This window comes from Oncorhynchus gorbuscha, linkage group LG20 (assembly GCF_021184085.1).
Source record: "Oncorhynchus gorbuscha isolate QuinsamMale2020 ecotype Even-year linkage group LG20, OgorEven_v1.0, whole genome shotgun sequence".
NCBI lineage: Eukaryota > Metazoa > Chordata > Actinopteri > Salmoniformes > Salmonidae > Oncorhynchus > Oncorhynchus gorbuscha.
In genome coordinates this window covers 35,675,520-35,701,383 of record NC_060192.1, presented here as the reverse complement: position 1 = coordinate 35,701,383, position 25,864 = coordinate 35,675,520, and the positions used below count along the sequence as shown (strand labels likewise).

General features: G+C 44.1%; 1 protein-coding gene across 2 annotated transcripts in view; it reads right to left on the bottom strand.

Annotated features, from left to right (window-relative positions):
* The window catches only part of LOC124006597 (relaxin receptor 2-like), a 199,244-nt gene that overhangs the window by 135,572 nt on the left and 37,808 nt on the right, over window positions 1-25,864 (bottom strand). For both annotated transcript variants that reach the window (XM_046316636.1, XM_046316637.1), the window contains exons 2-5: window positions 24,672-24,821; window positions 22,430-22,513; window positions 22,071-22,176; window positions 17,761-17,832 (exon numbers count right to left, since the gene is read on the bottom strand). In XM_046316636.1, coding sequence (XP_046172592.1) covers window positions 17,761-17,832; window positions 22,071-22,176; window positions 22,430-22,513; window positions 24,672-24,821 — 412 coding nt within the window. The remainder of the gene's footprint in view (window positions 1-17,760; window positions 17,833-22,070; window positions 22,177-22,429; window positions 22,514-24,671; window positions 24,822-25,864) is intronic.

Below are 25,864 nucleotides of genomic sequence, written 5' to 3'. Positions count from 1 at the left end.
CCAAGGAGCACCATGAATACCAAGGAGCACCATGAATACCAAGGAGCACCATGAATACCAAGGAGCACCATGAATACCAAGGAGCACCATGAATACCAAGGGGCACCATGAATACCAAGGGGCACCATGAATACCAAGGAGCACCATGAATACCAAGGAGCACCATGAATACCAAGGGGCACCATGAATACCAAGGAGCACCATGAATACCAAGGAGCACCATGAATACCAAGGGGCACCATGAATACCAAGGAGCACCATGAATACCAAGGGGCACCATGAATACCAAGGAGCACCATGAATACCAAGGAGCACCATGAATACCAAGGAGCACCATGAATACCAAGGAGCTCTCCAAACAGGTCAGGGACAAAGTTGTGAAGAAGTATCCAACTGAGTCGTATCCAACTGAATCACAACTTGCGGACTTGTTTACGTGTTGCTGTGCGTTTTGTTGCCAAACTTACTTTTCAATTACCTTTTATATTTTTGGTTTTTCCCTCACTCAACTTTTTTTTCATTCAACTTTTTCACTCCGGACACTCTAAAGTTTCCAAAACTGTAAAAATATTGTCTGTGAGAATAACAGAACTGATATTGCAGGCGAAAGCCTGAGAAAAATCCAATCCAGAAGTGCCTCATGTTTTGAAAGCGCTGCGTTCCAAAGCTTCCCTATTGAGCAGTGAATGGGCTATCAACCAGATGACCCTTTCTCCATATTCCCCAAGGTGTCGACAGCATTGTGACTTAGTTTTACGCATTTATGTTGAAGAATACCCGTAAGCGGCTACATTGCGCAAGTGGTCACATGATGCTCTCAGAGAGATTCTTGCGTAAAATACAGAGGTAGCCATTATTCCAATATTATTATTATATTATCGAATAGATATTTGAAAAACAACTTGAGGATTGATTATAAACAACGTTTGCCATGTTTCTGTCGATATTATGGAGCTAATTTGGAATATTTTTCTGAGTTTTCGTGAATGCAATTTCCGGGCGTTTTCTCAGCCAAACGTGAAGAACAAACGGAGCTATTTTGCCTAAAAAATTATATTTTTGGGGAAAAGGGAACATTGGCTATCTAACTGTGAGTCTCGTGAGTGAAAACATCCGAAGCTCATCAAAGGTAAACTATTTAATTTGATTGCATTTCCGTGACCAAGTTACCTGCTGCTAGCTGGACAAAATGCTATGCTAGGCTATCGATAAACTTACAGAAATGCTTGTCTAGCTTTGGCTGTAAAGCATATTTTGAAAATCTGAGATGACAGGGTGATTAACAAAAGGCTAAGTTGTGTCTCAATATATTTCACTTGTGATTTTCATGAATAGGAATATTTTCTAGGAATATTTATGTCCATTGCGTTATGCTAATTAGTATCAGTCGATGATTACACTCCCTCATGCAGGATGGGGAGTTACTAGAGGTTTAAGGCTAATCTGAAGATTGTGCTGGCTAAAGCTAAAACTGGCGAGTGTAGAGAGTATAGAAATATTGTTATCCACGTCAGCACCAACAATGTTAGGATGAAACAGTCAGAGATCTCCACGCGCAACATAGCTTCAGCGTGTAAATCAGCTCGAAAGATGTGTCGGCATCGAGTAATTGTCTCTGGCCCCCTCCCAGTTAGGGGGAGTGATGAGCTCTACAGCAGAGTCTCACAACTCAATCGCTGGTTGGAAACTGTTTTCTGCCCCTCCCAAAAGATAGACTTTGTAGATAATTGGCCCTCTTTCTGGGACTCACCCACAAACAGGACCAAGCCTGACCTGCTGAGGAGTGACGGACTCCATCCTAGCTAGAGGGGTGCTCTCATCTTATCTACCAACATAGACAGGGCTCTAACTCCTCTAGCTCCACAATGAAATAGGGTGCAGGCCAGGGAGCAGGCTGTTAGCCAGCCTGCCAGCATAGTGGAGTCTGCCACTAGCACAGTCAGTGTAGTCAGCTCAGCTATCCCCATTGAGACCGTGTCTGTGCCTCGACCTAGGTTGGGCAAAACTAAACATGGCGGTGTACGCCTTAGCAATCTCATTAGGATAAAGACCTTCTCCATTCCTGTCATTATTGAAAGAGATCGTGATACCTCACATCTCGAAATAGGGCTACTTAATGTTAGATCCCTTACTTCAAAGGCAATTATAGTCAATGAACTAATCACTGATCATAATCTTGACGTGATTGGCCTTACTGAAACAAGCCTGATGAATTTACTGTGTTAAATGAGGCCTCACCTCCTGGCTACACTAGTGACCATATCCCCCGTGCATCCCGCAAAGGCGGAGGTGTTGCTAACATTTACGATAGCAAATTTCAATTTACAAAAAAAATATATATGTTTTCGTCTTTTGAGCTTCTAGTCATGAAAGCTATGCAGCCTCCTCAATCACTTTTTATAGCTACTGTTTACAGGCCTCCTGGGCCATATACAGCATTCCTCATTGAGTTCACTGAATTCCTATCGGACCTTGTAGTCATAGCAGATAATATTCAAATTTTTGGTGACTATAATATTCACATGGAAAAGTCCACAGACCCGCTCCAAAAGGCCTTCGGAGCCATCATCGACTCAGTGGGTTTTGTCCAACATGTCTCTGGACCTACTCACTGTCACAGTCATACTCTGGACCTAGTTTTGTCCGATGGAATAAATGTTGTGGATCTTAATGTTTTTCCTCATAATCCTGGACTATCGGACCACTATTTTATTACGTTTGCAATTGCAACAAATAATCTGCTCAGACCCCAACCATGGAACATCAAAAGTCATGCTATAAATTCACAGACGACACAAAGATTTCTAGATGTCCTTCCAGACTCCATCTGTTTACCAAAGGACGTCAGAGAACAAAAGTCAGTTAACCACCTAACTGGGAAACTCAATTTAACCTTACGCAATACTCCAGATGCAGTTGCACCCCTAAAAACTAAAAACATTTCTCATAGGAAACTAACTCCCTGGTATACAGAAAATACCCAAACTCTGAAGCAAGCTTCCAGAAAATTGGAACGGAAATGGCGCCACACCAAACTAGAAGTCTTCCGACTAGCTTGGAAAGACAGTACCGTGCAGTATTGAAGAGCCCTTACTGCTGCTCGGTCATCCTATTTTTCTAACTCAATTGAGGAAAATAAGAGCAATCCGAAATTCCTTTTTGATACTGTCGCAAAGCTAACTAAAAAGCAGCATTCCTCAAGAGAGGATGGCTTTCACTTCAGCAGTAATAAATTATTTGAGGAAAAGATCATGATTATTAGAAAGCAAATTACGGACTCCTCTTTAAATCTGCGTATTCCTTCAAAGCTCAGTTGTCCTGAGTCTACACAACTCTGCTAGGACCTAGGATCAAGAGAGACACTCAAGTGTTTTAGTACTATATCTCTTCACACAATGATGAAAATAATCATGGCCTCTAAACCTTCAAGCTGCATACTGGACCCTATTCCAACTAAACTACTGAAAGAGCTGCTTCCTGTGCTTGGCCCTCCTATGTTGAACATAATAAATGACTCTCTATCCACCAGATGTGTACCAAACTCCCTAAAAGTGGCAGTAATAAAGCCTCTCTTGAAAAAGCCAAACCTTGACCCAGAAAATACTTTTAAAAACTATTGGCCTAGATCGAATCTTCCATTCCTCTCAAAAATTTTAGAAAAGGTTGTTGCGCAGCAACTCACTGCCTTCCTGAAGACAAACAATGTATACAAAATGCTTCAGTCTGGTTTTAGACCCCATCATAGCACTGAGGCTGCACTTGTGAAGGTGGTAAATGACCTTTTAATGGCATCATACCGAGGCTCTGCATCTGTCCTTGTGCTCCTAGACCTTAGTGCTGCTTTTGATACCATCGATCACCACATTCTTTTGGAGAGATTGGAAACCCAAATTGGTCTACACGGACAAGTTCTGGCCTGGTTTAGATCTTATCTGTCGGAAAGATATCAGTTTGTCTCTGTGAGTGGTTTGTCCTCTGACAAATCAACTGTAAATGTCGGTGTTCCTCAAGGTTCCGTTCTAGGACCACTACTGTTTTCACTATATTTTACCTCTTGGGGATGACATTCGAAAACATAATGTTAACTTTCACTGCTATGCGGATGACACACAGCTGTACATTTCAATTAAACATGGTGAAGCCCCAAAATTACCCTCGCTAGAAGCCTGTGTTTCAGACATAAGGAAGTGGATGGCTGCAAACGTTCTACTTTTAAACTCGGACAAAACAGAGATGCTTGTTCTAGGTCCCAAGAAACAAAGAGATCTTCTGTTGAATCGTTCAATTAATCTTAATGGTTGTACAGTCGTCTCAAATAAAACTTTGAAGGACCTCGGCGTTACTCTGGACCCTGATCTCTCTTTTGACGAACATATCAAGACTGTTTCAAGGACAGCTTTTTTCCATCTACGTAATATTGCAAAAATCAGAAACTTTCTGACCAAAAATGATGCAGAAAAATTAATCCATGCTTTTGTTACTTCTAGGTTAGACTACTGCAATGCTCTACTTTCAGGCTACCCGGATAAAGCACGAAATAAACTTCAGTTAGTGCTAAATACGGCTGCTAGAATCCTGACTAGAACCAAAACATTTGATCATATTACTCCAGTGCTAGCCTCCCTGCACTGGCTTCCTGTCAAGGCAAGGGCTGATTTCAAGGTTTTACTGCTAACCTACAAAGCATTACATGGGCTTGCTCCTACCTATCTCTCTCTGATTTGGTCCTGCCGTACATACCTACATGTACGCTACGGTCACAAGACGCAGGCCTCCTAATTGTCCTTAGAATTTCTAAGCAAACAGCTGTAGGCAGGGCTTTCTCCTATAGAGCTCCATTTTTATGGAATGGTCTTCCTACCCATGTGAGAGACGCAAACTCGGTCTCAACCTTTAAGTCTTTAATGAAGACTCATCTCTTCAGTGGGTCATATGATTGAGTGTAGTCTGGCCCAGGAGTGTTAAGGTGAACGGAAAGGCTCTGGAGCAACGAACCGCCCTTGCTGTCTCTGCCTGGCTGGTTCCCCTCTTTCCACAGGGATTCTCTGCCTCTAACCATATTACAGGGGCTGAGTCACTGGCTTACTGGTGCTCTTTCATGCCGTCCCTGGGAGGGGTGTGTCACTTGAGTGGGTTAAGTCACTGATATGATCTTCCTGTCTGGGTTGGCGCCCCCCCTTGGGTTGTGCCGTGACGAAGATCTTTGTGGGCTATACTCGGCCTTGTCTCAGGATGAGAAGTTGGTGGTTGAAGATATCCCTCTAGTGGTGTGGGGGCTGTGCTTTGGCAAAGTGGGTGGGGTTATATCCTTCCTGTTTGGCCCTGTCCGGGGGTATCATCGGATGGGGCCACAGTGTCTCCTGACCCCTCCTGTCTCAGCCTCCAGTATTTATGCTGCAGTAGTTTATGTGTCGGGGGGCTAGGGTCAGTTTGTTATATCTGGAGTACTTCTCCAGTCCTAACTGGTGTCCTGTGTGAATTTAAGTGTGCTCTCTCTCATTCTCTCTCTCTCTCTTTCTTTCTTTCTTTCTTTCTCTCTCTCGGAGGACCGAAGTTGGAGACTTTTATCTCCCTCACCAACTTCAAACATCTGCTATCTGAGCAGCTAACCGATCGCTGCAGCTGTACATAGTCTATCGGCAAATAGCCCACCCATTTTTACCTACCTCATCCCCATACTGTTTTTATTTATTTACTTTTCTGCTCTTTTGCACACCAGTATCTCTACCTGCACATGACCATCTGATCATTTATCACTCCAGTGTTAATCTGCTAAATTGTAATTATTCGCCTACCTCCTCATGCCTTTTACACACAATGTATATAGACTCTTTTTTTAATTTTTTTTCTACTGTGTTATTGACTTGTTTATTGTTTACTCCATGTGTAACTCTGTGTTGTTGTCTGTTCACACTGCTATGCTTTATCTTGGCCAGATCGCAGTTGTAAATGAGAACTTGTTCTCAACTAGCCTACCTGGTTAAATAAAGGTGAAATTTAAAAAAATAGGAGTAGTCTGTGAATGGTGTGTGTGTGGGGGTGTGTGTTGTGTGTGATGTGTGCGTGTGTGGTGTGTGTCCGTGTGGTGTGTGCCTAATCACATCTCTCTGTGTGTGTGTGGGAGCTGTATGTGTGTGTGTGTGTGTGGTGTGTAGGGTGTGTGTGTGTGTGCGTGCACTTGCAAGTGTTGAGCTCTGCCTAATCACATCTCTCTGATTGGGTCTAAGTGGCAAGGAGACCCGGGCCCGTATCCACAAATCGTCTCAGAGAAGACAATTTGTCCTTTTACTTCTCCTCATACGTGGTGAGAACAGAGACGTTTTACTCCTCCTCATACGTGCTGAGAACAGAGACGTTTTACTCCTCCTCATACGTGCTGAGAACAGAGACGTTTTACTCCTCCTCACACGTGCTGAGAACAGAGATGTTTTACTCCTCCTCATACGTGCTGAGAACAGAGTCGTTTTACTCCTCCTCATACGTACTGAGAACAGAGATGTTTTACTTCTCCTCATACGTGCTGAGAACAGAGACGTTTTACTCCTCCTCATACGTGCTGAGAACAGAGACGTTTTACTCCTCCTCATACGTGCTGAGAACAGAGACGTTTTACTCCTCCTCATACGTGCTGAGAACAGAGACGTTTTACTCCTCCTCATACGTGCTGAGAACAGAGACGTTTTACTCCTCCTCATACGTGCTGAGAACAGAGACGTTTTACTCCTCCTCATACGTGCTGAGAACAGAGACGTTTTACTCCTCCTCATACGTGCTGAGAACAGAGACGTTTTACTCCTCCTCATACGTGCTGAGAACAGAGACGTTTTACTCCTCCTCATACGTGCTGAAAACAGAGATGTTTTACTCCTCCTCATACGTGCTGAGAACAGAAACGTTTTACTCCTCCTCATACGTGCTGAAAACAGAGATGTTTTACTCCTCCTCATACGTGCTGAGAACAGAGACGTTTTACTCATTTACATTACATTTAAGTCATTTAGCAGACGCTCTTATCCAGAGCGACTTACAAATTGGTGGTACTCCTCCTCATACGTGCTGAGAACAGAGATGTTTTACTCCTCCTCACACGTGCTGAGAACAGAGACGTTTTACTCCTCCTCATACGTGCTGAGAACAGAGACGTTTTACTCCTCCTCATACGTGCTGAGAACAGAGACGTTTTACTCCTCCTCATACGTGCTGAGAACAGAGACGTTTTACTCCTCATACGTGCTGAAAACAGAGACGTTTTACTCCTCCTCATACATGCTGAGAACAGAGACGTTTTACTCCTCCTCATACGTGCTGAGAACAGAGACGTTTTACTCCTCCTCATACGTGCTGAAAACAGAGACGTTTTACTCCTCCTCTTATGGGTAAAAATAGAAGCTACACATGAAGCTTCTTTAGTCATAAGAGTCACGCCGAATCGACAGATATTTAGGACCAGCAGGAAAATAATCCTGTAGCAACAGGAAATGTGAATTATTATTTGAATTATGGACATTTTTTTAGGGCAAATAAAATCTGAAATTTCAAAGTGGAAATTACAAACTTTAGAAGCTTTAAAAAAAAGAAAGTAAAATTAGCTCAAAATTTACAGCAACAAAAGAGTGATCAAATTAAGATCCTACATCTGTATTCATGCCAACATATTATGGAAGAATTAAGAGTAGGCAAAGCGATCATGTCAGACAAAAATGATATCAAGCCTTTTAACAATGCAACATTTGATATACAGTTACGTTCACCGTGGTTGACTGAAGCGCACAATTGGGTTCACAGCTGGCGATGCCTCATCAAAGTTAATCCCCATCATTTGCAGTAATATCAATCAGCGTCATCACTATCTCTCCTTTGTGGTACCTCAAACTGAGATAAACCTTTATGAGCTGATTTCACTTGTCTTGGCAGTGTCTTAACATCATCCTAAAACCCTGTTCCCTACACAGCGCATTATTTTTTACCAGGACCCATAGAGCTCTGGTCAAAAGTAGTGCACTATGTAGGGAATAGGGCTCTGGTCTAAAGTAGTGCACTATGTAGAGAATAGGGCTCTGGTCTAAAGTAGTGCACTATATAGGGAACAGGCTGCCATTTGCGACGCAAGCTAAAAGGCTGAATGCAGTATAAAGTGATGGATTAAGCAAATCACACAGTCACTGTACAACTCTGGTAAGTGTTCAGCTGCTGCGGCTGCTGTGAAAGTAATGGGACCCAAACTCATTTCTACACACATTTCCACATTAGTGTTTTATGCAAATAACACGTGTTCTGTAATTGTAACGCTTTCCCCACTTATTCATTCAACCATTCAGTCCTCTCACATGCAGACGTTGTTCCCCAGGTGGTCCCTTGTAGCTCGGTTGGGTAGAGCGTAGCGCTTCCAACGCCAGGGTTGTGGGTTTGATTCCTACAGGTGACCAGTATGAAAACATGTATGCACTCACAACTCTGGATAACTGTGTCTGCTCAATGACTTGTACATGTGACTGTATTTCTTGCCAATTTACCTGACTTCCGGCGCCGACTGAGATGGCCGCCTCGCTTTTCGCGTTCCTAGGAAACTATGCAGTTTTTTTTTTTTTTACGTGTTATTTCTTACATTAGTACCCCAGGTCATCTTAGGTTTCATTACATACAGTCGAGAAGAACTACTGAATATAAGATCAGCGTCAACTCACCATCAGTACGACCAAGAATATGTTTTCCGCGACGCGGATCCTGTGTTCTGCCTTACAAACAGGACAACGGAATGGATCGCATGCAGCGACCCAAGGAAACGACTCCGAAAAAGAGGGAAACGCGGCGGTGTTCTGGTCAGACTCCGGAAAAGGGCACATCGCGCACCACTTCCCAGTATTCTTCTTGCCAATGTCCAGTCTCTCGACAACAAGGTTGATGAAATCCGAGCAAGGGTGGCATTCCAGAGGGACATCAGAGACTGCAACGTTCTCTGCTTTACGGAGACATGGCTTACTGGGAAAACGCTATCCAGGGCGGTGCAGCCAACGGGTTTCTCCACGCATCGCGCGGACAGAAACAAACATCTCTCTGGTAAGAAGAGTGGAGGGGGCGTATGCCTCATGACTAACGGGACATGGTGTGATGAAGAAAACATACAGGAACTCAAATCCTTCTGTTCACCTGATTTAGAATTCCTCACAATCAAATGTAGACCGCATTATCTTCCAAGAGAATTCTCTTCGATTATAATCACAGCCGTATATATCCCCCCCAAGCAGACACATCGATGGCTCTGAACGAACTTTATTTAACTCTTTGCAAACTGGAAAACATTTATCCGGAGGCTGCATTCATTGTAGCTGGGGATTTTAACAAAGCCAATCTGAAAACAAGACTCCCTAAATTTTATCAGCATATCGATTGCGCAACCAGGGGTGGTAAAACCTTGGATCATTGTTACTCTAACTTCCGCGACGCATATAAGGCCCTGCCCCGCCCCCTTTCGGAAAAGCTGACCACGACTCCATTTTGCTGATCCCTGCCTACAGACAGAAATTAAAACAAGAGGCTCCCACGCTGAGGTCTGTCCAACGCTGGTCAGAACAAGCTGACTCTACACTCCAAGACTGCTTCCATCACGTGGACTGGGACATGTTTCGTATTGCGTCAGATGGGAATATTGACGAATACGCTGATTCGGTGTGCGAGTTCATTAGAACGTGCGTCGAAGATGTCGTTCCCATAGCAACGATAAAAACATTCCCTAACCAGAAACCGTGGATTGATGGCAGCATTCGCGTGAAACTGAAAGCGCGAACCACTGCTTTTAATCAGGGCAAGGTGTCTGGCAACATGACTGAATACAAACAGTGCAGCTATTCCCTCCGTAAGGCTATCAAACAAGCTAAGCGTCAGTACAGAGACAAAGTGGAATCTCAATTCAATGGCTCAGACACAAGAGGCATGTGGCAGGGTCTACAGTCAATCACGGACTACAAGATGAAATCCAGCCCAGTCACGGACCAGGATGTCTTGCTCCCAGGCAGACTAAATAACTTTTTTGCCCGCTTTGAGGACAATACAGTGCCACTGACACGGCCTGCAACGGAAACATGCAGTCTCTCCTTCACTGCAGCCGAGGTGAGTAAGACATTTAAACGTGTTAACCCTCGCAAGGCTGCAGGCCCAGACGGCATCCCCAGCCGCGCCCTCCGAGCATGCGCAGACCAGCTGGCCGGTGTGTTTACGGACATATTCAATCAATCCCTATACCAGTCTGCTGTTCCCACATGCTTCAAGAGGGCCACCATTGTTCCTGTTCCCAAGAAAGCTAAGGTAACTGAGCTAAACGACTACCGCCCCGTAGCACTCACTTCCGTCATCATGAAGTGCTTTGAGAGACTAGTCAAGGACCATATCACCTCCACCCTACCTGACACCCTAGACCCACTCCAATTTGCTTACCGCCCAAATAGGTCCACAGACGATGCAATCTCAACCACACTGCACACTGCCCTAACCCACCTGGACAAGAGGAATACCTATGTGAGAATGCTGTTCATCGACTACAGCTCGGCATTCAACACCATAGTACCCTCCAAGCTCGTCATCAAGCTCGAGACCCTGGGTCTCGACCCCGCCCTGTGCAACTGGGTACTGGACTTCCTGACGGGCCGCCCCAGGTGGTGAGGGTAGGCAACAACATCTCCTCCCCGCTGATCCTCAACACGGGGCCCCACAAGGGTGCGTTCTGAGCCCTCTCCTGTACTCCCTGTTCACCCACGACTGCGTGGCCACACACGCCTCCAACTCAATCATCAAGTTTGCGGACGACACAACAGTGGTAGGCTTGATTACCAACAACGACGAGACGGCCTACAGGGAGGAGGTGAGGGCCCTTGGAGTGTGGTGTCAGGAAAATAACCTCACACTCAACGTCAACAAAACTAAGGAGATGATTGTGGACTTCAGGAAACAGCAGAGGGAACACCCCTATCCACATCGATGGAACAGTAGTGGAGAGGGTAGCTAGTTTGAAGTTCCTCGGCATACACATCACAGACAAACTGAATTGGTCCACTCACACTGACAGCGTCGTGAAGAAGGCGCAGCAGCGCCTATTCAACCTCAGGAGGCTGAAAAAAATTCGGCTTGTCACCAAAAGCACTCACAAACTTCTACAGATGCACAATCGAGAGCATCCTGGCGGGCTGTATCACCGCCTGGTACGGCAACTGCTCCGCCCTCAACCGTAAGGCTCTCCAGAGGGTAGTGAGGACTGCACAACGCATCACCGGGGGCAAACTACCTGCCCTCCAGGACACCTACATCACCCGTTGTTACAGGAAGGCCATAAAGATCATCAAGGACATCAACCACCCGAACCACTGCCTGTTCACCCCGCTATCATCCAGAAGGCGAGGTCAGTACAGGTGCATCAAAGCTGGGACCGAGAGACTGAAAAACAGCTTCTATCTCAAGGCCATCAGACTGTTAAATAGCCACCACTAACATTGAGTGGCTGCTGCCAACACACTGTCATTGACACTGACCCAACTCCAGACATTTTAATAATGGGAATTGATGGAAATGATGTAAATATATCACTAGCCACTTTAAACAATGCTACCTTATATAATGTTACTTACCCTACATTATTCATCTCATATGCATATGTATATACTGTACTCTACAACATCGACTGCATCCTTATGTAACACATGTATCACTAGCCACTTTAACTATGCCACTTTGTTTACTTTGTCTACACACTCATCTCATATGTATATACTGTACTCGATACCATCTACTGTATGCTGCTCTGTACCATCACTCATTCATATATCCTTATGTACATGTTCCTTATCCCCTTACACTGTGTATAAGACAGTAGTTTTGGAATTGTTAGTTAGATTACTTGTTGGTTATCACTGCATTGTCGGAACTAGAAGCACAAGCATTTCGCTACACTCGCATTAACATCTGCTAACCATGTGTATGTGACAAATAAAATTTGATTTGATTTGATTTGATTTGATTTGGTGCACTATGCCTTGCGTAATGACATGAACACTAGCTCCTGGTGTTAGTTAATGCCTAGTGAACCAGTCTTTAGCTCAGTGGGATAACAGTGTTGCAGGTGTACATATCACCATGGATCAAACTCAGTTCGACACTTCAAACAAGATATGACAGTGTTCCTAACAGGATTATAACTAGTCAACTATGATACATGAACTAAATACATTTTCATGCAAATGTATAATATTGACAATAAATCGAGTTTAACCCAGTCCAGTCCAACCTACTCCAGACCAGTCCAGTCCACCTACTCTCACAAGTCCAGTTTCAAATTGTTTAGAACACACCGTCTCGGCAGGTGTGTGTATGTGGAGAAGACAATGTCATGTCAGATAGTATAGTATGTTATGGTATAGTATGGTATGGTATGCTATTGTATGGTATGTTATGGTATAGTATGGTATGGTATGCTATTGTATGGTATGTTATGGTACAGTATGGTATGGTATGCTATTGTATGGTATGTTATGGTATAGTGTGGTATAGTATGGTAAAGCATGGCATGTTATGGTAAAGTATGGTATAGTATGGCATAGTATAGTATTCAGCCATGCTGCCCTGTTCGGAGTTAATTTTAATTTTCCTAAGTTCTTTTTGTGGCACCTGACCACACAAATGAACAGTAGTCAAGGTGCGACAAAACTAGGGCCTGTAGGACCTGCCTTGTTGATAGTGTTAAGAAGGCAGAGCATCGCTTTATTATCGACAGACTTCTCCCCATCTTAGCTACTTCAGCATCAACATTTTTTGACCATGACCGTTTACAATCTAGGGTTACTCCAATCAGTTTAGTCATCTCAACATGCTCAAGTTCCACATTATTTATTACGATATTTAGTTGAGGTTTAGGGTTTAGTGAATGTTTTGTCCCAAATACAATGCTTTTAGTTTTAGACATATTTAGGGCTAACTTATTCCTTGCCACCCACTCTGAAGCGAACTGCAGTTCTTTCTTAAGTGTTGCAGTCATTTCAGTCGCTGTAGTAGCTGGCGTGTATAGTGTTGATTAATTTGCATATATTCATGCAATTAAAGCAATTCATGCTTTACTCAAAGTAAGTGGCATGTCATTAGTAAAACTTGAAAAAAGCAAGGGGCCTAAACAGCTACCCTGAGGAGTTCCTGATTCTACCTGGATTATGTTTGAGGCTTCCATTAAAGAACACCCTCTGTGTTCTGTTAGACAAGTAACTCTTTATCCACATCATAGCAGGGGGTGTAAAGGCTTAACACATGCGTTTTTCCAGCAGCAGACTATGATTGATAATGTCAAAAGCTGCACGGAAGTCTAACAAGACAGCCCCCACAATAATTTGATCATCAATTTCACTTAGCCAGTCATGAATCATTTGTGTAAGTGCTGTGCTTGTTGAGTGTCCTTCCCTATAAGCATGCTGAAAGTCTGTTGTCAACAGTAGCTCTTGTACTTTTCACAATAATTTCACGAGGCCTAATTCACATGATGTGCCTACATACTTATAACTACTAACTAGGCTAATAAATAATCACATCTTTTTATTTCAATTATTTCATTAACCTTTCAAGTTATCCCTTTAGACAGACATATTTTTTCAACAAGATATTTAATTTCCCTGCAAATCATTACGTCGGTATGGCATCCTGTTCCCTACATAGTGTTTTTTTTTTTTACCAGGACCCATAGAGCTCTGGTCAAAAGAAGTGCACTATGTAGGGAATAGGGCTCTCGTCTAAAGTAGTGCACTATGTAGGGAATAGGGCTCTGGTCTACAGTAGTGCACTATGTAAGGAATAGGGTGCACTATGTAAGCAACAGGGCTCTGGTCTAAAGTAGTGCACTTTATAGGGAACAGGCTGCTACTGGGGACACATGCTAAAAGGCTGAATGCATTATAAAGTGATGGATTACGCAAATTACACAGTCACTGTACAACTCTGGTAAGTGTTCAGCTGCTGCGGCTGCTGTGAAAGTAATGGGACCCAAACTCATTTCTACACACATTTCCACATTAGTGTTTTATGCAAATAACACGTGTTCTGTAATTGTAACGCTTTCCCCACTTATTCATTCAACCATTCAGTCCTCTCACATGCAGACATTGTTCCCCAGGTGGTCCCTTGTAGCTCAGTTGGGTAGAGCGTAGCGCTTCCAATGCCAGGGTTGTGGGTTTGATTCCTACAGGTGACCAGTATGAAAACATGTATGCACTCACAACTCTGGATAACTGTGTCTGCTCAATGACTTGTACATGTGACTGTATTTCTTGCCAATTTACCTGGTGCACTATGCCTTGCGTAATGACATGAACACTAGCTCCTGGTGTTAGTTAATGCCTAGTGAACCAGTCTTTAGCTCAGTGGGATAACAGTGTTGCAGGTGTACATATCACCATGGATCAAACTCAGTTCAACACTTCAAACAAGATATGACAGTGTTCCTAACAGGATTATAACTAGTCAACTATGATACATGAACTAAATACATTTTCATGCAAATGCATAATATTGACAATATATCTAGTCAAACTTCATATTGTTTATAATTCATAGTCTCTGCAGGTGGAGAAGACATTGTCAAACAGTATGGTATTATATAGTAAGATATTCATTTTTTTGTCAGATAAGTTGACTGAGAACACATTCTCATTTACAGCAACAACCTGGGGAATAGTTACAGGGGAGAGGAGGGGGATGAATGAGCCAATTGTAAGCTGAGGGTGATTAGGTGACCATGATAGCATGAGGGACCAGTTTCCCAGTCCCTGCCGATGAAAAACATCCATGCTTCACTGTGGGGATGGTGTTCTCGGGGTGATGAGAGGTGATGGGTTTGCACCAGACATAGCGTTTTCTTTGATGGCCAAAAAGCTACATTTTTGTCTCATCTAACCAGAGTACCTTCTTCCATATGTTTGGGTCGTCTCCCACATGCCTTTTGGCGAACACCAAATGTTTTTTTTTTATGGCCAATCTTCCGTAAAGCCCAGCTCTGTGGGGTGTATGTCTTAAAGTGATCCTATGGACAGATACTCCAATCTCCGCTGTGGAGCTTTGCAGCAACTTCATGGTTATCTTTGGTCTCTGATTAATGCCCTCCTTGTCTGGTCCGTGAATTTTGGTGGGCGGCCCTCTCTTGGGAGATATGTTGTGTTGCCATATTCTTTCAATTTTTTAATTATGGATTTAATTAATGGTTCTCCGTGGGATGTTCAAAGTTTCAGATATTTTTTATAACCCAACCCTGATCTGCACTTCTCCACAACTTTGTCCCTGACCTGTTTGGAGATCTCGGTCTTCATGGTGCCGCTTGCTTGGTGGTGCCCCTTGCTTAGTGGTGTTGCAGACTCTGAGGCCTTTCAGAACAGGTGTATATATACTGAGATCATGTGACAGATCATGTGACACTTAGATTGCACATAGGTGGACTTTGTCTTATTTAGATAAGATCTTACACCAGATCTTTTTTAGGGGCTTCATAGCAAAGGGGGTGAATACATGCACGCACCAATTTTCCGTTATTATTTTTTTCACTTCACCAATTTGGACTATTTTGTGTTTGTCCATTACATGAAATCCAAATAAAAATCTATTTAAATTACAGGTTGTAATGCAACAAAATAGGAAAAATGCTAAGTGGGGTGAATACTTATGCATGTAACGGTTTTCCTTCTCTTCTGAGGAGGAGTAGGAAGGATCGGACCAATATGCAGCGTGGTACGTGTCCATGTTAATATTTATTTTAACTGAACACAAAACAAAATAACAAGAGAACGAATGAAAACGAAACAGTTCTGTCTGGTGCAGACACAGAGACAGAAAACAACTCCCCACAATCCATAGTGAGAACAGGCTGCTTAAGTATGGTTCTCAATCAGAGACAATGATTGACAGCTGCCTCTGATTGGGAACCATACCAGGCCAAAAGCAGAAATACAAAACCTAGAACAAAACATAGAATGCCCACCCCAACTCACGCGCTGACCAAACTAAAATAGAGACATAAAAAAGGAACTAAGGTCAGGACGTGACAGTACCCCCCCCTCCCCCCCCCCCAAAGGTGTGGCTCCGGCCACAAAACCTAAACCCATAGGGGCGGGTCTGGGTGAGCATCTGTCCGCGGTGGCGGCTCTGGCGCGGGACGTGGACCCCACTCCACCATAGTCTTGGCCCACTTAAGTGGCACCTTTCGGAGCGGCGACCCTCGCTGCCGACCTCAGACTGGGGACCCTTGAAGGGGGCCTCGAATAGACGGGAGACTCCAGCAGCGCCGGACAGGTCGGGAGACTCCGGACACGCCGGAGTGAAGGGTGACTCTGGCAGCTCCTGACTGACGGGTGGCTCCGGCAGCTCCTGACTGACGGGCGGCTCCGGCAGCTCCTGACTGTCGTGCGGTTCCGTCAGCTCCTTACTTGAGGGCGGCTCCGGCAGCTCCGGACAGGAGGGAGACTCCGGAAGCGCCGGATAGGTGGGAGAACCTGGAGGGAAGAGACAGAGAGACAGCCTGGTGCGTGTTGCTGCCACAGGACCCACCAGTTTGGGGAGACCTACAGGACGCCTGGTGCATAGAGGAGGCACCGGATGGACCGGGCTGTGGGGGAGCTCTGGTGCAGCCTTGGCACCACTCCTCCAGGCTGGATGACCACTTTAGCCCGGACCCTCCAGAGTGCAGGCACAGGTTGAACCGGGCTGTGGGTGAGCACTGGATATCTGCTGCATACCACTCGCACCTCTCCCTTAGGCTCAATGCCCACATTCGCCCGGCATATGCGGAGAGCAGGCATAGGGCACACTGCACCTGGTTACCACGCTGCTTGGTCCTTTGGTGGTGGGTAGTTCTGTAATGGTTTTCCTTCTCTTCTGAGGAGGAGTAGGAAGGATCGGACCAATATGCAGCGTGGTACGTGTCCATGTTAAAATATTTATTTAAACTGAAGACAAAACAAAATAACAAAATAACAAAATAACAAGAGAACAAGAGAACGAACGAAAACGAAACAGTTCTGTCTGGTGCAGACACAGAGACAGAAAACAACTCCCCACAATCCATAGTGGGAAAACAGGCTGCCTAAGTATGGTTCTCAATCAGAGACAATGATTGACAGCTGCCTCTGATTGGGAACCATACCAGGCCAAAAGCAGAAATACAAAACCTAGAACAAAACATAGAATGCCCACCCCAACTCACGCGCTGACCAAACTAAAATAGAGACATAAAAAGGAACTAAGGTCAGGACGTGACATTGCAAGGCACTGTATAGTATGGTATGGTATAGTATGGTTTAGTATAGTATGGTATGGTTTGTTATGGTTTAGTATAGGATAGTACAGTATGGTATGGTATGGTTTAGTATGGTTTGGTATGGTATGGTTTGTTATGGTTTAGTATGGCGTGGTATTGTTTAGTATAATATAGTATAGTATGCTGTGGTTTACTATAATGTGGTATGGTTAGGTAGCCTAGTGGTTAGAGCGTTAGGCGAGTAACCAACATTTTGCTAGATCAAATCCCAGTGCTGACCAGGTAAAAATCTGTTGTCCTCCGTAAAGCAGTTAAACCACTGTTCCCTGGGTGCGGTGGATGTTGATTTAAGCCAGCCCCCCGCACTTCTCTGATCCAGAAGACCTCACCTCTCTGATGCAGAAGACACATTTCAGTTGAAGACATTCAGTTCTATAACTGACAAGTTATCCCCGTTTAGTATATTTTTATTAAGGTATAGTAATGGTACTCACAGTCTCTGCAGGTGTGTGTATTTGGAGAAGATGTTGTCCGACAGTCTCTTTATCTCGTTACTCTTCAGAGACCTGCAACAGGAACACTGCCCCGTTACTTTGGTTACACGGGACACACACACACACACACATGCACGGATGCGTGCACGCACACACAGACACACACATCCATAATGCTACTTGAAAATCCAATCCATCAGCCTTGATGAGATCCTCTATTCTGTGAGATGAATGTGATATATTATATCATTAGAGCTGAGCTGGAACAGCAGATGAGCCCTTGTTTTTCTCTCAAAATGATTGACATGCCTAAAGATTCTTATAAATATATATATAGTAGTCAAAAGTTTAGTATTTGGTTCCATATTCCTAGCACGCAATTACCTTAAGCTTGTCACTACAAACTGGTTGGATGCATTTGCAGTTTGTTTTGGTTGTGTTTCAGAGTTTCTTTGTGCCCAATAGAAATTAATGGTAAATTATGTATTGTGTCATTTTGGAGAAATTTGATTGTAAATAGGAACAGAATATGTTTCTAAACACTTCTAAATGAATGTGGATGCTACCATGATTACAGAATATTCAGATTGAATCGTGAATAATGAGTGAGAAAGTTGCAAAGGGTCAAAGATCATTCCCCCAAGACATACTAACCTCTCACTATTACAAATAGTAGGGGAGTATGTCTTGGGGGTATGATCTTTGACCGTTTTCAACATTTTCTCACTCGTCATTATTCACGATTCATTCAGGATTATCCGTAATCATGGTACCATCCACAGCAGTGTTTCTGCTGAAAGTCATGTAGCTGTGGCGCTGCACCACGGCAAAATCATTGAAAAAAATATGGAACATGCAAAACTTTTGCTGCCGAGGCGCACTTTGAAGATGCTAGAACAGTTCCCATTTGGATGGACGTACTGCCAAATTCTCTACAACTACGTTGGAGGCACCTTATGGTAGATAAATCACTTTTCAATTCTCTGGCAACAGCTCTGGTGGACATTCCTGCAGTCAGCATGCCAATTGCAAGCCCCCTCAACTTGAGACATCTGTGGCATTGTGTTGTGAGACAAAACTGCACATTTTAAAGTGTCCTTTTATTGTCTTCAGCCTTTTGTGATTATGGAACATTTCTGGGATATATATTTCAGTTCGTGAAACATGGGACCAACACTTTACATGTAGTGTTTATATTTTCGTACAGTATAGTTAAAAGTTCATTTGTGACCTGGCTAATGATTAGGATAAATGCAGATAGGCAACCCCAGGCTTCAGCCTATTTATTTCTAGACACAATGCTGCATCAGTTGGGCTACAGGTGATAATGCTTATTGCTACAGTAATAGCATACCTGATAATATGGATCATGCATAGGCTATGAAATAAATGTAATTAATAATTTTACCAATATATTATTGGGCTAACTTCTGGAGGTGGAAATTATATTTTAGAAGGTGTCCGCATAATGTTATTTTGGATATTATGTCCTAAAAAGTCACCAGAACTGAGCTTTTCAATTCTTCTACATAAAAGTTTCCCAGACCCCCAAAACAAAGGGGAGGGAGCTGAGAAATTGTATTAGTTCAATTAGATGTAGTCACCTGTTTAGGGGACCTACGTGGTTCTGGTACCAGTTCTGACCATCATACACCTGTATTTGGGGAGTTTCTCCCATTCTTCTTTGCAGATCGTCTCAAGCTCTGTCAGGTTGGATGGAGAGTGTTGCTGCACAGCTATTTTCAGGTCTCTCCAGAGATTTTGGATTGGGTTCTAGTTCGGGCTCTGGCTAGGCCACTCAAGGACAATTCGTCACCCAGTCCCTGCCACTGAAAAACATCCCCACAGCATAATTCTGCCAACACCATGCTTCATCATAGGGATGGTGCCAGGTTTCCTGCAGACGTCAGGCCAAAGAGTTCAATCTTGGTTTCATCAGACCAGAGAATCTTGTTTCTCATGGTCTGAGAGTCCTTTAGGTGCCTTTTGGCAAACTCCAAGCAGGCTGTCATGTGCCTTTTACTGATTAGTGGCTTCTGTCTGGCCACTCTACCATAAAGGCCTGATTGATGGAAAGCTGCAAAGATGGTTATCCTTCTGGAAGGTTCTCCCACCTCCACAGAGGAACTCTGGAGTTCTGTCAGAATGACCATCGGGTTCTTGGTCACCTCCTTGAACAAGGCCCTTCTCCCCGATTGCTCAGTTTGGCCGGGTGGCCAGCTCTAGGAAGAGTCTTGGTGGTTCCACACCTCTTCCATTTAAGAATGATGGAGGCCATTGTGTTCTTGGGGACCTTCAATGCTGCAGACATTTGGTACCCTTCCCCTGATCTACAAAATCATGTCTCGTAGCTCTACGGACAATTCCTTCGACCTCAAGGCTTGGTTTTTGCTCTGACATTTTTGCATGCAACTATGGGACCTTATAGAGACAGATTTGTTTACCTTTCCACATCATGTCCAATCAAATTGAATTTACCACAGGTGGGCTGCAATCTGTAAGGATCAATGCTGGTAGACGGGAAGCAAGTACAGTTAGTGAACATTTAATTAGGAACAGACATGGAACAGGACAGGACAGCATCTGGACATGAACACATAACATTAATGCAGATACAGGGAACAAACGGGGGAATAGACATTTGTAGACGTGGCAACAAAGGGGAGGAGTCCAGGTGAGTCCAATGAGTGCTGCTGCACGTAATGATGGTGACAGGTGTGCGTAATGAGATGCAACCTGGCGCCCTCGAGCGCCAGAGAGGGAGAGCGGGAGCAGGCGTGACAGTACCCTCTAGGGGCGCCACCCGGGGTCCCACTTGGGCAAACCTGACGCGCCAGCTGAGGCATGGGCGCTGGACAAGCCGGCTGGGGGCATAGAAGCCCAACAAGCTGGCAGCAGCATGGGAGCCTGACGATCCAGCTGAGGCATGGGAGGTTGGCGAGCCGGCTAAGGCGCGGGAGCCTGATGAACCGGCTGAGGCATGGAGGTTGGCGAGCCGGCTAAGGCGCGGAAGCCTGATGAACCGGCTGAGGCATGACGTGGGACGAGCACCTGATAAGCCGAGCTAAGGCGTAGGAGCCCGACAAGCAGGCTGAGGCATGATGTGTGATGGGAGCCTGCCGACCCAATCGGGGAAAGAAGACCTCTCGAGCCAGCTAAGGCGTGGAAGCCCAAAGAGCTAGCTGAGGCATCCCCGGTTCCATCAGTGAACGCATTCGAACCGGACATCACCAACCAAAATACAAAAAACAAAAACCTCCCTGATGCTTCGTATAGTGGTGTTAGCTGTAAGAATCGACGTTGGTAGACGGGAAGCAAGTACAGGGAGTGAACGTTTAATTCGCAACAGACATGGAACAGGACAGCATCTGGACATGAGCACATAATATTAATGCAGATACAGGGAACAAACAGTTATAGGCGGGGCAATCAACAAAGGGGAGGAGTCCAGGTGAGTCCAATGAGCTGCACGTAATGATGGTGACAGGTGTGCAGCCTAGCTGCCCTCGAGCGCCAGAGAGGGAGAGCGGAAGCAGGTGTTATACCAATTAAGTTGTAGAAACATCTCAAGGATGATCAATGGAAACAGGATCCCACCTGAGCTCAATTTTGAGTCTCATAGCAAAGGGTCTGAATACTTACGTAAATAAGGTATTATTATTATTATTATTTATTTTTATTTTTATATATGTATATAATTTGCACTGTATTTCTATGTGTGTATTTGTTTCATGTTACGTTAGAGTGATGGTCTGAGACTTTAGTGTCTGTCACCACTTGTAATTTCACAGGAAATAAACTACTGCTGTTACACCATCATCTCATCTGAAGAGGGGAATCTAGTCAAGTGAATTTTCTGAATTTACCTGACGGATTCACTGTGTGTGTGTGTGTGTGTGTGTGTGTGTGTGTGTGTGTGTGTGTGTGTGTGTGTGTGTGTGTGTGTGTGTGTGTGTGTGTGTGTGTGTGTGTGTGTGTGTGTGTGTGTGTGTGTGTATATGTGTGTGTGTGTGTATATATGTGTGTGTGTGTGTGTGTGTGTGTGTTGTCAGCACCAAACCAACCACATTTCTACTCTGGGACTGTAATGAAACCTCGCTAACACAGACCCACATATAAGCACAAGCACACGGCACATGACACACACACACACACACACACACACACACACACACACACACACACACACACACACACACACACACACACACACACACACACACACACACACACACACACACACACACACACACACACACACACACACACACACACACACAGCGAACACGCACATGGAGAGAGGTACTTACAGCCAGGTGACATTGGTGGAGACTTGAGGAACGTCATGTAGGTTGACTTCCACACACTCCAGCTCTGTCTTGATACAGTCACAACGCTGTGGGTACTGCTGCAAGACTACACAACAACACACAAGTAATATACAACTACACACAGATACAATAATACTGCAGATCAACACCAACACACACACACACACAAACACAAACACACCCACACACTCCAGCTCTGTCTTGATACAGTCACAACGCTGTGGGTACTGATGCAAGACTACACAACAACACACAAGTAATACACAACTACACACAGATACAATAATACTGCAGATCTACACCAACACACACACACACACACACAAACACACACTTACAGCAGTCTTCTGGTAACGGTAGGACCTGTGGTTGGACCTTCCTGATGGTTCGATCAAAGATGTCCGCCCATCCACTGTTGTCTCCTACAGACACAAAAACATCAGCTATGTACTATTACACCATATAACACCTAGCTAGCACATTAACACTGAAAGGCGAGGATGTTGCGTTTCTTCCTGGGCTCTCCTAATGGATTCACAATCTCAAATTCTTCAGAATATAAAATAATCTGGGGTGCATTATCATATTTTAGAAAACTATTGGATGCTTTTTAAATATTTCTACATCTTGGAAATCTGATAGGACGCCCTCCACAGACCTATGGCTTTTAAATACTCATGTTTTAGTCTTCATGGTTGAAAGGTGTTTATCAGTACAATTGCATCTGAATTTGTTTTCAATTGGTTCAACAAATGGAAAATAGGCCTCATAATATTTGTCATTTTGTCTCTGAGTGGACAGTGCTGATAATCCATGCAGAACAAAACTTTGTTTTATTGTCCCATATACAATATTTGAGCTGCTGTTTTATTGTCCAGTCTGTGTGATTCACAAATCATTTCAACTCAATTGTCATACTTGAGTAAAAGTAAAGATACCTTAAAAGAAAATGACTCAAGTAAAAGTGAAAGTCACCCAGTAAAATACTACATAAGTAAAAGTCTAAAAGTATTTAATTTAAATGTACTTAAGTATCAATGGTAAAAGTATAAATCATTTAATATTCCTTATATTAAGCAAACCAGGCGGCAGGTAGGTAGGTAGTTGTTAGAGTGTTGAGCCAGTAACCAAAAGGTTGCTGGATCAAATCCCCTAGCCGGCAAAGTTACATTCTGTTGTTCTGTCTCTGAGCAAGGCAGTTAATCCACTGTTCTCCATGTGCTGTGGATGTTAATTAATGCAGCCCCCTTCACCTCTTCGATTCAGAGGGGTTATAGTTAAATGTGGAAGATTCATTCTGTTGTACAAGTGACTAGGTGTCCCTCAGATGACATGTTTGTTTTATTTACGGATAACCAGGTGCACAGTTCAACACTCAGACATAATTTACATTTGTGTTTAGTGAGTCCTCCAGATCAGAGGCAGTAGGGATGACCAGGGATGTTCTCTGTTTAGTGAGTCTGCCAGATCAGAGGCAGTAGGGATATCCAGGGATGTTCTCTTGATAAGTGTGTGAATTAGACAATTTTCCTGTCCTGCTAAGCATTCTAAACATAACGAGTACTTTTGGGTGTCAAGGAAAATGTATGGAGTAAAAAGTACATAATTTTCTTTAGGAATGTAGTGGAGTAAAAGTAAAAGTTGTGAAAAATATCAATAGTAAATTAAAGTACAAATACCCCAAAAAACTACTTAAGTAGTAAGTTCAATTATTTTTACTTAAGTGCTTTACACCACTGCTGAAATGAGGGTTATTAGAGGAGGCAATAATAGAGCTATCCTTTGAATTGTGCTTGAAGCAAGCATGTTGTCCTCTTGTAGTTGCAATGTGACTGGTTCTTGTAACATGTCTACTGTTGTGCTCAGTGACATCAGATCAATGAGTGACAGTATGCCAAATCATTATTTGAGTGTTTTGATGCTGTTTTATACACTGAGACCCTCCAAAACGTTTTTTTTTCCACAACACTTATTTAAAAAACACATTTAGATTGAATTAACCATTTTGGGTGTTTCGGAGTACTTATATTCTCTTTAAAAAAACTTTGTGTGTATTAGAACACATTGGGTTTCCATTCAAAACACCCTCCAAACACCAGATCTCAGCTTAGGTGCATTACTTGTCCTGGTTTCACAACACAATCATGGTGTTCTGAGCCTTTATATTTTTACAGTCCAGCTGTAATCGCTGCCAAAGGTGCTTCTACAAAGTATTGACTCAGGGGTGTGAATACTTATGTAAATGAGATACTTCTGTACTTCATTTTCAATTCATTTTCACAACAGCAACAACAGCAAATCATAAATATTTAATTATGGGGTATTGTGATGTCATTATGGGGTATTGTGATGTCATTATGGGGTGATTGTGATGTCATTATGGGGTATTGTTTGTAGATGGGTGAGAAAAGAAATACATTTAATCCATGTTGAATTCAGGTTGTAACACAGCAACATTTGGAATAAGTCAAAGGGAGATGAATACTTTCTGAAAGCAATGTAACATGTGACAGAGGCATTTCTGGATCTGGGGTGATTTCTGGGTCTCAGGAAGGCAGTAGTCATACAATACTCTCTCACCACAGTTGTCCTCGTCGGCTCCATTGGGACAGTCTCTATGTCCATTACACTGTAGAGCCTGGTGTAGACACACTGTCACATTACCACAGGGAAACTGGCCCAGAGGACAACTGCTCTCTACTGACACCCTGCTGGACACCATTGCTGCAGCTGGAGGGAGGAGATAGGAAGACGAGGGGAAGGAGGGGGAGAGAGAGGAGATAGAGAGTGACATTTTTAGCACATTTAAAGAAATGAATAGACAAAAACAAAGAAAGAAAGAAAGCTACTTTCACTCAAACAAACTACTGCTGACGCACTAACCACTAACTCCTTATTACAGCCTACTGTATCCATAGTCCCTTTGTCCATTCCCATTCAAAAGCAGTGCTATAAATTACCTATTACAAAAAACAGCTGAAGGTGTAATCAAATAATAATCATAATAATGAAAACCTCTAGTGGCTTTGTACTCTCAGCTCCCAACCTCCCCACTCTCAACCGGGCTCTGGCTTCATGAGAGCCTTGTTTAAGACCAAGGCTTAATTTGTAAATCGTGAGGTGCCAGAACAAAAAGTGAGCCGGAGAAGTGGGGGGTTCTGAGGTACAGGAGAAGTGGGGGGTTCTGAGGTACAGGAGAAGTGGGGGCTCTGTGGTACCAGAGAAGTGGGGGGCTCTGAGGTACCGGAGAAGTGGGGGGTTCTGAGGAACCGGAGAAGTGGGGGGCTCTGTATTACCAGAGAAGTGGGGCTCTGAGGTACAAAAGAAGTGGGGGCTCTGAGGAACCGGAGAAGTGGGGGTTCTGTATAACCGGAGAAGTGGGGGCTCTGAGGTACCAGAGAAGTGGGGTGCTCTGAGGAACCGGAGAAGTGGGGGGCTCTGAGGTACTGGAGAAGTGGGGGATCTGAGGAACCGGAGAAGTGGGAGGCTCTGAGGTACTGGAGATGTGGGGGCTCTGAGGTACCGGATAAGTTTGGGATCTGAGGTACCGGAGAAGTGGGGGCTCTGTATTACCGGAGAAGTGGGGGCTCTGTGGTACCGGAGAAGTGGGGGCTCTGAGGTACCAGAGAAGTGGGGGCTCTGAGGTACCGGAGAAGTGGGGGCTCTGAGGTACCGGAGAAGTGGGGGCTCTGAGGTACCGGAGAAGTGGGGGTTCTGAGGTACAAAAGAATTGGGGGCTCTGAGGTACCGGAGAAGTGGGGGCTCTGAGGTAC